The 12,543-nt window shown below is 38.5% G+C and overlaps 1 protein-coding gene across 3 annotated transcripts in view; it reads left to right on the forward strand.

The window, feature by feature from the left end:
• The window catches only part of si:dkeyp-14d3.1 (transmembrane protein 132C), a 130,831-nt gene that overhangs the window by 104,618 nt on the left and 13,670 nt on the right, over positions 1 to 12,543 (forward strand). For all 3 annotated transcript variants that reach the window (XM_040156112.1, XM_040156114.1, XM_040156115.1), the window contains one exon: positions 8,860 to 9,003. In XM_040156112.1, coding sequence (XP_040012046.1) covers positions 8,860 to 9,003 — 144 coding nt within the window. The remainder of the gene's footprint in view (positions 1 to 8,859; positions 9,004 to 12,543) is intronic.

Here is a 12,543-nt window from a genome sequence, read left to right on the forward strand (position 1 = left end):
TTTGCGAGTGCACCAACAGAACATAAATCTTTCCACCACTGAGTCCATTAGGCTTAGGAATTTTTTTGCAAGTGTATCCAGCACTTTTACTTCAGGTATTGTGAGAAGTGTCTAGAAGGTTCATTGCAAACCATTTTGTCCTTTTGATGTTTTCTTTCTTACTTTGCTGCTTTCTTGGTGACTATGGCTTGATTGTCCAAAGTCAAATTCAGGTCATACATTTTGAAGGAAGATGCTTTATTCTTTTATTTCAGTCAGAGAAACTTGTGTCGAGGAACTGGCCATTTTTAACAGTTGTACATTTAGATTCAGGTGGAAAAGGCTCTGATATTTCAGGGACCTCAAAGAATCCAAGCAGCAATGAGGATTCTGCTGGTGAGATTACCCCCGTAAAGGCTTATATCTCAGCATCTTAGGAAATTCATTTTATAACCCATTACATGGTTTGCTTAACATAGCATAACGATTGGAAACAGGAGGAAACATCTAGCCTGGTTGGCAAGTTGTGCTTTTACAGGGGATTATTTGCTGGACTATTTCTTGGCCGGCCACGGTGATTTACTGGAGTCTTTTCATCATTGTGAGACTCTGAGACAACAGAGACAGATACCCCCCGGTAAAACCAGAACTTGTCTTTTCCATATTTTGCATTTTGTAGGGATTAAACAAACAACATATAATGTGTTAATTAGTAAGCTTTAGTAAATACCATTTTTTACATTTGGACAGAGCCATTCTAGCTGTTAAACTAAGCTAATCAGCTAGTGGTGGTTGAATCACATTTACAATACAGACATGTGAGTCGTAACAATCTTCTGATATAACTCTCGGTAAGAAAGTGAATAAGCTTATTTCCCAAAATGCTGATCTATTCCTATAATAAATACATACAGTAAATTTTAGTTAAATCAGCAATACCAAAAGCTTAGCACATAATGATGAGGTCTGGATGGTGGAGGAAGCTGCAGCAGCGAACAGCATTGGCAAGGGTGTGTATCAATAGAGTAACTGTGACAAGTGTCAGGTCAGATTGGCCACATTGTACACCTGCTTGAAAAGAGTTGGACGTAAGTAGTCAGCTGTTAGCGAAGTCATTATGAAGCATGAAAAAAAGCAGCTGATGTCAATTGGCTAATTAAGAAGCGACTTCAGTGTTCTGCCTGGACTGACACTATGCTCCTAGGTAGATCATATATGTATCTAATAAAAGGATGTACATGTTTTGCTAAACGTTCTGGTAGGAATGCCTACAAATACACACAAATTGCAAACAAAAAACAATAAACATATACTATTGTTCTAAGAAATAATAATATTATTTTAATTACACCCATATATGTGCCATGGGCCACAAAAAACACTCGGGTATAATGAGCTTAACAATTCAGCTCATTCATATACTGCCTCTTTTGTGTGGTTGACTTCTACTATTTTCTTTGACAGGGAATGAAGTGCCCTTTCTATTATGTCTCTTAATTACTGAATGAGGCCCCTATTAAAGTGGCCCTCGACATGACTGCTAATTCTGAGGCACCAGTTCATTGTGTCTATGTGACCATCAGCATGATATCTCATTACTTCTCTCTTTATATTGACACTTTCTGGAGTGGATCCACTATCAAAGCAGGCATCAAGTTAATCTTCTCCGGACCAGCCACAGCCAACAGTAATGAGCAGATCAGATCTCTAACTGCCGTGTACTTCAGTCGGGCACTGCTACTGAAACGAGGTTAGAGGTTTTTTGGGAGGCAGCGAGGGATGACTGCCGTGTGGAGATGGGTCTTTGTGTGCCATGTACTGCAGCCACCTTCATCCCGTTAGCCAGGAAGAAACATGGAAAAGGGGAAGAGGTAGTGAGGAGAGGAACTAGTTGATTCTCGGAGGAGCAAGAGTGGGAAGAGAAGAGAAGGGAGCAAGAGAGAGACCCTCATTAAAAGGCAGTGTGTTGGCTTCACACCCATCCCACCTCTTCAATGCGCTGTCATGCAGTGATGTATCGCTCTGCATGGTGCTACCAAGGCCTTTATTCCCACTCTCCGCCATGTTTCTTGAATCTAGCCAATTTAACGCCCACTGGAATAGAGGGGAGGAAGTGCCACATTGAGCAATGCACAGTGTGGATAGAGGAGCTGATGAAAGGACATGTCTCTTTTAGTCTGCTTAATAGCTTCAGGACACTGTCTGAGTGGCGTTTAATGTCTACAGCATATACTTCACAATCCCCCTACTCCCATTTCAGTTTCTTCACACGTACGCATACTTTATCATCAAGGGATGAGATTGTTTATCAGAACTATGACTATTTCATTCACTATAGGTTAGTTGACTGTTGGCATATTTCATGGCCTGTTTTTTAATGCTTTTGCTCTAGAAATGACATAAAAGATTATAAAGAGACTCAATGACAAGTCATCAATCATGGTGGTAAAAGCACCAGATTAGGTGTTTTGGCTTATATGGTTTTTACTGTCCTGACTTGCGCTTTTGTGTTTATCTTGACAGTCTGTTGTCTTTAAGACAGCCACAACAATGAGGGGCTGAAATGAGTAGGTGTACACACTAAGCATATACACTATGTTTTCTGCCCTCTATTTCCCAGCTGCACTATGAATAATGCAGGCCTTAAAACCCCCAACTCAACACTGTGCTTGACCGGTTCATTTGTAGCTGTAGCCAGGATGGTGGGGTCAGAATGTGGATGTGTTAGCACAGGGTAGAAGCAGAGGCTAATCACAACACCAGGACAGGCAGCTTGACTACTTCTCATGCTGCCCATGTCAGTCAGTCTGACACCATAAATCTCACTTATTTTCAGATCCAACTGAGACACAGGCAGAAATTACGGCCCAGAACACATTACCAGCCACAGAAGCGTGCTGAATGCTAACAGAGAGATCCTTGATAAAGCAGACAGGCAGTTCTCCCACAGATTATTGAACAAAAAGACTCTTGTCTGTTAGACTGCAGGGAGCAGATTTGTTTGTAAGTAAAGCACAAACAACAGCATCAACAGTTGAGAATCAAATGAACTACAAGCATGGTGCATGCATAGAAACATCTTTAAAAATATAAATAGTGCATTTTTACAATTGTGTTACTGTCTCTCATGTTCTTTGTTTAAGCATTTCCATGTTAAGTGATATCCAAATATTTTTATTCTTATCTTATTATCTTTTTTTTCTTGTCAATGCAGAGGCACAGGTGAAGGACAGAAAGATGTGACAAGAAGAACTTGATTCACATAATGTTCCTTTTTACCCTTATATCACATCAAGGCCTTTTTTTCAAGGGGCTATATTTAATAACCTTAGAGAGCACTCAGTTTTGATTGGGAGAGTGTGCATTATTTTCAGATAACTGCACAGCTCTTATGTTGTTTCTGTATCACTCTTCTAAACCAATGCTTATTCTGTAGATTTTAGGCTACTTGTTTCAGGTGTTACTAGGCTACAGTTTCTTCTACATTTACTTCGCCTGATTACAAACTGGGCATAGCGAACAACAGTTTTGGGGTCCGAGATCCTTGGTGGTCCCAAAGGCTCCAGACTCACTGTGTGATTTAATTGCAGTTTAGTTCGGTAATAGTGTATGCACCAGTAAAAGCACAATCTGAACTGTAATGATAGGGGCCTTAAAGGAAGGGCAAGCGATTCTGAAGAAAGACTGTTGATATTTGAATTCAACAGCAAAACAAATCCCCCCCTCCCTTCATTGCTCCTTCAGAAGCTCCATCCCCCAAATTCATGGACACACATTGCCAAGGCAACATCACCAACAACTGGGCTAGCTGACCAAAAGAAAAATATGGCGGATACCAGAGCGTCTTATACGGCGTGGAAGTGGATAAACTTTCTTATAGCTGAAGGAAAACAAACATTATATTATATAACAACATGCACACAAACACAGTATCCAAAACACAATGGTGTAAAAACTTGCAAGTTAGTTGTTTAGATTGTTTTTATAAAACTACAGTGACAGAAGAGAGGTCCACAGGTTTGTAGCTAAGATAACAAGGAAGTTAACGTTACCTGACATAGCATTTCGAATTATGCATCACTCCAAATAATCCCACTGTGCTAGCAAACTTGAATTTTTAGGTCTTTGTGGCTATAAAACTTTGCACGTTGTACGGACAAAATACCATGATATAGAACAAACAACGAGACAGCAATGTAACTAATGTTAGATAGGTTGTGAGTTAGCAAACCGTCACAACAGTTGCTGCTGCAACGCTAACATGCAGAGAGGACAAGACAAATTCCCATAGCCAGCTCTCCTGCTACTATAGCTAAAATTAAAACCATACCTTAGCAAACTAAAACTAAGCTGAATGTCAGTGGGCAGGTCATCTATCGTTACTGGACACACCAATGTGACACAGGTACCTGCTTGCTAACTAACCAGTTGGAATTAGCTATCACAAACATTAGCAAAAAGGACAAAACAATACTGACCTACTGGCTCTGTGAAACATAGCAAAATTAATGTTACCCACATGGCAAGCAGAAACAGAGCACCCTCCACATCCATCTTCAGGCTTTTCAACTCTCGGAGGTCGCCCTTGCCTGATTATAGCCCTTCCTTTCCTCTCACTGCCCCCTTTACCCCAATTCTTCTTTCCCTTGTCCTATACACAAACGAGCCCTGTTGCTGATCAGGTGGAATAGTGTTTCGTGGCTCGGTTTTAGCCACTTTGTTTCCCATTTACAGAGCCAGGGCTGTGTAGAAACAGTAGATTTTTTTTTCAGCACACACATAGAACGAACAGCTGGCAGACTCTCAGGAGATATTCACTAAATTTTCCAAAAAGTGTATTGATTTAGAATCGCTTACTGTACTTTTAATGTGACATCTGCATTATGACATAATCTTGAGGATCTCCCTTGTGTGGCCCTAAAAGGGACCCTAAAATCATGATTTAAAACCTAGTTTTACATGAAGTGTAATTTTTTTTAGTTTTGTCCTGAAATCCATTGGATTATTATTTGATACAAAGGGAAATTCCTTTATGAAAGAAAAGTTAAAAGTTAAAATTAATTTTTGTAAAGTTCCCCTTTAGGATATCTAACACCTCAAATAAGAAACTCATTCATCTCTGACCATAATAAAAGCTCTCATCATGTAATAGACAGATTTTTCCAGTTTCAGTGGCCTATATTTCATTGCATCTTCCTTCACACTACTGTAAACTAACTGAGTAACACTGCTGATGTGCACCACTGGTCTCCATTTTGTGTTTAATTCCACTGTCTTTGTCTGGCTGTGTGAACCATTGATGCATCACTGTGGGATCCCGCTGTGGCTTATTACTGCCAGGCCCTGCTTTCTGCTGTTCTCAACCTGCTGGGTCATCTCCAGCTGTTGTAATCTAACATTGGCCTCCGCTTTCACCAGGTCCTAACCATTTACCCCATCATGTATTATAGAAGACCCTCTGGAAATGGAGGAATCCCAGTAGACAGAATTAATTTACAGCAACCCTCAATTTTAAGGGGAATTGAATCAAAGTCAGCGCCACAGGGAGAGGGGGGTTTATATTACTATATAACACTGTCACAGTCTATAAAATTGTAATGAAAATTCATTTGAAGATTAAGTGTTTTTTGTGATTCATTGGTATCTCCTGGCTCAACTAATAATCATTTCACTCCAAAGCCGAATGGTCTCAGTAATTGATGCCTACAAACAACCAAGCTCCTTTCAACCAAACTAATCCTCCTTTTCTCTTTTTGAATGACTCTGATTCTCAAGCTCACACACGCAGGGTAAGTCTTTAAAAAGCAAGTTAATAGAGCAGTATACAAATCTTGTGTACTTTGCTGGTGACTGTGGAATACACATGAATATGGTGACATTGAGTCAGACACTGTAGATTGGTCCTGTCTGCGCTTGCCAGGTTTAGCAATATTATTCTGAATAATATTCTGATGAATGTGACATTTTATTCAACAGGAATCCTTCCAGAGTTAGATTTCTCTTTTAAAAAAAAGAATAGTTGCTACCTAAATAGAATAACACAGACATGTCTTTAGTGCCTGCAAAGCTTCAACACAGAGAGAAAAAAAATAGGAAATCAGTGCCAGGCTTTTGTGTAAGACCATCCCACACAATGAAAACAGCTTACAATGAGAGACTTTTGTCATGCTGTACAATTAGCTAAAGTCATTTCAGTTCCCCGATAGCAAGAATGCTATGTTTGTCATACAGTAGAAGTATTAAGAGGTACACTTTGACCTCAATTGCAACTATTTACTTTGGTGCCCAGGGTTCCATAGTAATCTGTGTAATTGAAGTGCAATTTCTTTGGACTGAATAGGCAGAAGAAACAATCCATTATGCATGGGTCACTAGAGAGCAAAAGTTACCTCAAACTTATCTTAACTGGCCCCAATTATCCTCTGTGACAACAGTACTGTGTGTCAGTGTGTGTGTGTATGTGTAATAAAAGGTTAAGATTTCTGTTCAGAGTAATAAAGCTCTGCCATTGAATTTAAAGAACCAGGGCTATCTAGACTGCTGAGGTCACTCAATAAGAGCCCCCACAATGAGAGGCAAAATACAGAATTGGTGCTTTTTACATACAGGTTAGTTAAAGGTGTTCTGGCAGTAAGTATTACGCTACACAAGATGGACCTGTCCCGGTAGGTTAAGTTTCACCATGAATTTTATGAAACACATTAACTATATTATATGCTTCCAAAGCTGAAATGCAAAAGCCACATATTTCATCAAAGTTAAGTTAAGACCTGACTTTCTGAATGCCCGTTTTATCATATAAAAATTATAATGCAATATAATTTGAGTGAAAAAAGCACATAAGGTTCCAGTGACTATAAAACAGAAGTTAAAACCAAGCCAGACTGCAGTAACTGCACTCACAGAGAAACAGCTAACTAACTAGAGAATTATAGCAAGAGAACTAATGGTAAGCTAATGACATAGCCAGAGCTAGCCTTATCTAAAGAGAAAAAAAAAACAAATTTTTATTTATTTTTTTATTTTTCCCCAGCTGTTATCTGTAATTGTCCAGGTGAAATCTTTGTAATTTAGTTTGTTATTCCACATAACTAAACGGCATAGTAGCTAAATTCAGTCATGATGGAGAAAAACACCTAAGCTAGCACTGAACTACTGTTAACTAGCTTAGCAGAGTAGCAGTAACCACAGTATTAGTTTTTGACTCTAGTGGAATTCATGCAATTTGGTGTGGCTAAGCTAACGTTAAAATATATATTTAGATTTATTACATTGTATGTATTTTTTTTTAAAGTTTTTCAACATATTAATAGTAGGACAGCCAGGAAACAGCAAAAAAGAGATACCTACAGTTAAATTCCATGAACCATGGAGAGTAAATGATTAAAATAAGGGTATTTTATGGACGAGAAAGTTTTTTGGTGGACAATACATTTTCTCCCTGGATTATGTTCAAATGCAAAATGCAGTATATGTATTTCTTAGTTATTATGTAGATTCTCTTCTGTTGCAATGTTATTTTTTTTGGTAAAACAGAGGCGTTACAACCATTCTAACTGTTGCTAACTTTGTTGGCGTGCCTTAAAACTTTAGCCTTTTTTTTTCAACTTCACTTTGTAGGGCAATATTTTTCTCGGCTTCTTTCTATTATTATTATTTTTTCTCTGTACTGATGATTGTTTTGTTCTTGCTTTGCATTTTATTTCCATAATTTCCCAGGTATGACTTGTGTGTGTGTTCTTGTTTGTGTGTTTGTTTTGTTAACTGCACTTTGCATCCCTGTCAGAGAAGCCCCTTATCAATAAAATGTATAATTACCATTAACCGTTATCATATATAAATGACCCTGAATCTATGATGTCCTCCTCAGCCCATCCAGCATCCCTGCGGCCTATACTTTAAAACATAGGGTTTTAGGAAGACTATGAGAAAAGAGGCCAAGCATATGACTGAAGGTAGAAGTGGCATTCACTGTGTATTCCAAACAAAGCAGAGACTGAGACGTCTCCTGGCAGTACTCTTACTAGGCAATTACCCATGCATAAGAGTAGGGTAATCACAACCACCACAGAGACTGCAAAGAGAGCCATCAATTTACTATGGAGCCCAGACAACAGGAATAAAAGCTGGAAAACCCAGGCAACAGAAACACTCAGTGATGTCATGTTATTTTACTGATGAAGTGTCTGAGTAAGGAAATGATTTGTAGAAAAATACTCATGTAATAAAGCTTGAATACCTAATTTTCAATAATTTTTTGTAATTTGTATTTTCGTTGACCAGCCAATTACAATGTTATTTGAATTACTTTCATCAGTTAGACAGCTGAAGAGCATGGCAGCGAGGGGAAGGTTCTGTATTCATCCTAATAATTACATTCACAATAATTACAATAACCCCCCAAAATAATAATGCTTAATTACGTATATAGTAGTAGCTGCTCAAAAATCAATGGAAACAAAATGCTGCATGTTGCACCTTTAAAAACTGAAGAAATTCTTTCCTGGAGATCAAATACATGAGGGGAAGTTCAAACTAGATTCTAGTTGTACACTGGACCTAGTTTTATAGAATTTAAATGACAAAACCATGGATTTTTAGCCGCTGTAACAATTTCATTGACAATGAGCTCAGCAGCTGCCATCAGTCATTAGCTGTCTAACCAGCAGTGGTTCTGATTTCAAAGTGGTTTTCCAAATAATCACTAATTGAGCAGTGATTGTGCGAAACCTCTATAGGTCATTTTCAATGCCACTGTTACTTGCACTCATCTATTCTTCTGAGCTGGTAATTACTGATTGTCTGTTAATGGATGGATTACAGATCTGCCAGGCCTTTGACCAGTACTCTGCTGAGCTCTCTCTTTCTTTCCGTCTCTAGGACTCTGAGATTTTGAACACTGCCGTGCTGACTGGGAAGACAGTGGCTGTCCCAGTAAAAGTGGTGACCATTGGAATAGACACCACCGTTACTGATGTCTCCGAAGCAGTCAAGTGTCGCTCTACTGATGAAGATGTGGTCAAGGTCAGCAAGATGAGCTGTTTGACAAAAATTAACCTCTGTATCTCTTCAAATAGGTTTTTGCTAATGTTTTTCCAAGACTGGCACAGATTCACTAAGTTTTTACATTAGTAGCAGGAACATTGTGTAACATGGAGACAAGGTGAAGCCATGTGCAAATACTGTATGATTATATAAATATGGATAGGCACATTGTTATTTTGATATACAGTATAAAATGGCTGCACCTTTTCTCAGTTGTCTAGTATGTAAAGGAATTTTTTTTCTCAGTGGATCTCAATGTTGTTAAAAGTAAGTGAAGTGACTCAAAGAGTAGGACCCATATTGTGTATATATACATTTACCTGCATAATATATTTACTTACTTACTAAATCAAATTCAATGCGAAGTAAATACCAGATTGAAGTGAACAAGGTTTAACTACAAATATACATTTAATGACTGACACTATGCAGGTATTGTCAAGATTTACAAACATTAGTATTAAAAATGCGACAGATAAGAAGGTTTTCTATGTTTAGCGCATCTATATAAATCCTCCAGAAAGGATAAACAAACACCAGCAAACAACATGAAAGTGTGTGTTTGATATGCAGTGACTGCTGACAGGTTGCTCAAGTTTTCCTTTATTTTTAGACCCCTTTTCAAACCTGGGGCACAAGGCACAACAGAATAAAAAGTCCCTTACAGTCTTTATAAAGTTGAGCCCTGGTACCCTTGCTCTCCTCTAAAAAAGAAGTCGCTTTCCACCAGAATCCCAGTGACTCCTTAATAATCTATAGAAAGACTCTATGAAAAACCAGAGAGAAAAAACCACATATGTCTGTGGTCTGTTTCCAATTCGAAGTGACTAAGATGTTCCTCAGTGTCTAGAAACAGCACCCCACGGGCTCTCTCCTTCATGTTTCCTGTCTGAACCTGTCAAGATCAGAAAGGATAGCAAGATGCAGCAAATCAAACTCAAGCAATTTACACTAAAAAGCGATAATGAAACAACATCAAAAACTAAAGAAGAGGAGGATATTTTGCCACATCGATCCACTTTATCGTGCCTGATGTGTGAGTTAGGGATGGTTAAGTGAGTTCCAGAGGGAAATTAAATTGTAGTTAAAGGTTTTTTTTTTTTAAAAGCCACAGCTCTGCCGCTGAGATCTACAGTTCAGAGCATTCACCCGGCATGCTCCCTGCTGCTCGCTCAGGGAAGGCTTTTTCTAATCATAGCCTGCGATCATGTATGTAAACATGACTAATTTATCTAATTTGGACCTAGGGAATCAGTGATAAGAAAACACAGACTGACATTATACCTGAATAATGAATCACTGTGCACATTAAATGGTCCTTCTACTCACTTGTGGCCTTATAATTACAGTGAATTTGAAAGAAATACCTCAGGTCATATGCTTTTTCTTTAAACCTCTTTGGAGATGCTTCAACAAATTTTGGCTGACATGTATAGGCAAAAATATGGCTCTGCCATTATTATTTTGCACGCACATTTTGCTTTTTCTGGATTTATATTTTTGACAGCTGATATGTATATTGCCTGTTTTTTTGTGTGGGCTGTGTTGGCTGTGGGTACATGTGAATGTGTTAGAGTCTGAAGGACAGTCAAACCACATCTACTTCACATCTAAACTCATTATAAAGCTTCAGGCGGAGCAGAAAACCATTATACAACAATAAGGGCATTTTCAAAGACTTAAAACGGCTATAATCAAATTTTTATATTAACCATGGATTACATTAATACTTGTATATATGTGAAAGAATTAGACCCAACCTGAGAAGGATTATTACCCAACTCTGCAGTCCCCCCCCAGTTTCATGTGTGTTATATTTTTTTGGTTATATGACCCCCAACTTTACTAGTTTGCTTCACCGTTTCAAGCGGCATCAGGCAGCTGTTTTTAGGCCCTAAAAAGCTCTGAAACCCTATGTATAACAACAAACAGCAGGTAAACAAAGTTAGCTACTAGCTAACTAACTAAGAAGCACATTTTAGCAGCTAAAGAGAAAGATATGCAACCCTAGGATTTGGTGAAGACCAAAAACAGAGTTAAACGAGACTGAATATTTGACTTATATTATCTGCTGGAAATGTAAATATGCAGCTGTTCGGTGACAAGTTTGCCATATTAACTTAAAAAATGATAATAAGAAAATCTTGTGTTTATAGCTTGTTTCTGTTGCCCCCAAGTGGCCATAAAATTATTGGTTAATGCAGGTTTAAAATTATGTGAGTTAAACATGACTTTTAAATGCATCGTTTTGCTGTGACCTTTGCTTATTTCTCTCTGGGCCTTCAATGTGAAGGACCAAATATTCTCTGAGTAACTAATATTTCTATATTCTGGAATTAAACAGATGTTTTAGAATGTACCTTTGTCTCCCAGGGTTTTTTTTAAATTAAAAAAATATTTATTACAGTTGCTCATATAGAAAAGAATAATTAAAACAGCAGCAGAGACACTCTCCACTGTTGTGTATTCATGAGTTTCCAGAGCATTTTCTATCTCCATGTTATCCATGAACTTTAGTTATTCAAGGTTATCCTATAAGTGGGCTCTTACAACTGCTGCTATCATGAAACAGGGCTATTAGAATATGTACAGACCTTCCCCTGCGTTGAAGTGAGTGGTGTAGCTTATGCTGAGGAGTCTGAGCAGTTTAATTGCTTCTGTCAAACCAACTCTGTGTACAAGCCAGAGACAGGCTCACCCCACCTTCACGCTCCCTACTCCCATCACTCATATATGCCGTGGATTGTATCTGTCTGGTGAGTTGTTAATTTCCTTGGCTAGATCCAGAGACAGCCTTAATGTCTTCTGTAAGTATTCTCCCGTTAGCTGCCTGGTATGTCTGATTAATGTGTCAGTGGATCTTCCTGGACGTTTATGATCCTTGGTGAATCAGAATGACGGAGAGTGTGTAATTCACAGAGACGGTCCCACCCTCAGTCTGCTACAACACATATCCTGCTGGGAGGGTGTATGAGGGGTTAAAGTGGTTGCTGATTAAGTGGGGATGTCTTTATATGTTAAAATATTGATTTGGAGCTACAGTATGTTGGCCAATAATACAGCAGGAAGGTGTACACACATCCATCCATGTGTTGGGATGGCTGGATGTCAGCTGCCATGTTTCCCATAATTGTTTTTGCTTAGATTGTTCGGAATAGATAGGAGAAATGCCAGCAGGCAATTAATTTCCCTGTCATTGGAAATCCCACACTCGTTTACACATTCTTTTCCCACTACAAATAAATGTAAACAGGCTTCATATGTTTGTTTTTTTTGGTGAATGCGGCAAGAAAAATAAGACTAAAAAGATAAACATATTTGTCAGCAGCATCTATTTTATTGATTATTCATATCACAGTTATATATGGTCAGTGAGCCTCACAGAGCCCAGGTGTTGCAGTCTGCAACCTAATGCTTGTACGGACAGGTTGCCAAGCAGACTTGTGAGAAAAGTCTGAGACGAATAGGTTGTCGAAAGCACTTCAGCCTCAGCAGACTGAGTGTAGTGAGAGAGAACAA

Source organism: Xiphias gladius, chromosome 19 (genome assembly GCF_016859285.1).
Source record: "Xiphias gladius isolate SHS-SW01 ecotype Sanya breed wild chromosome 19, ASM1685928v1, whole genome shotgun sequence".
Classification (NCBI taxonomy): domain Eukaryota; kingdom Metazoa; phylum Chordata; class Actinopteri; order Istiophoriformes; family Xiphiidae; genus Xiphias; species Xiphias gladius.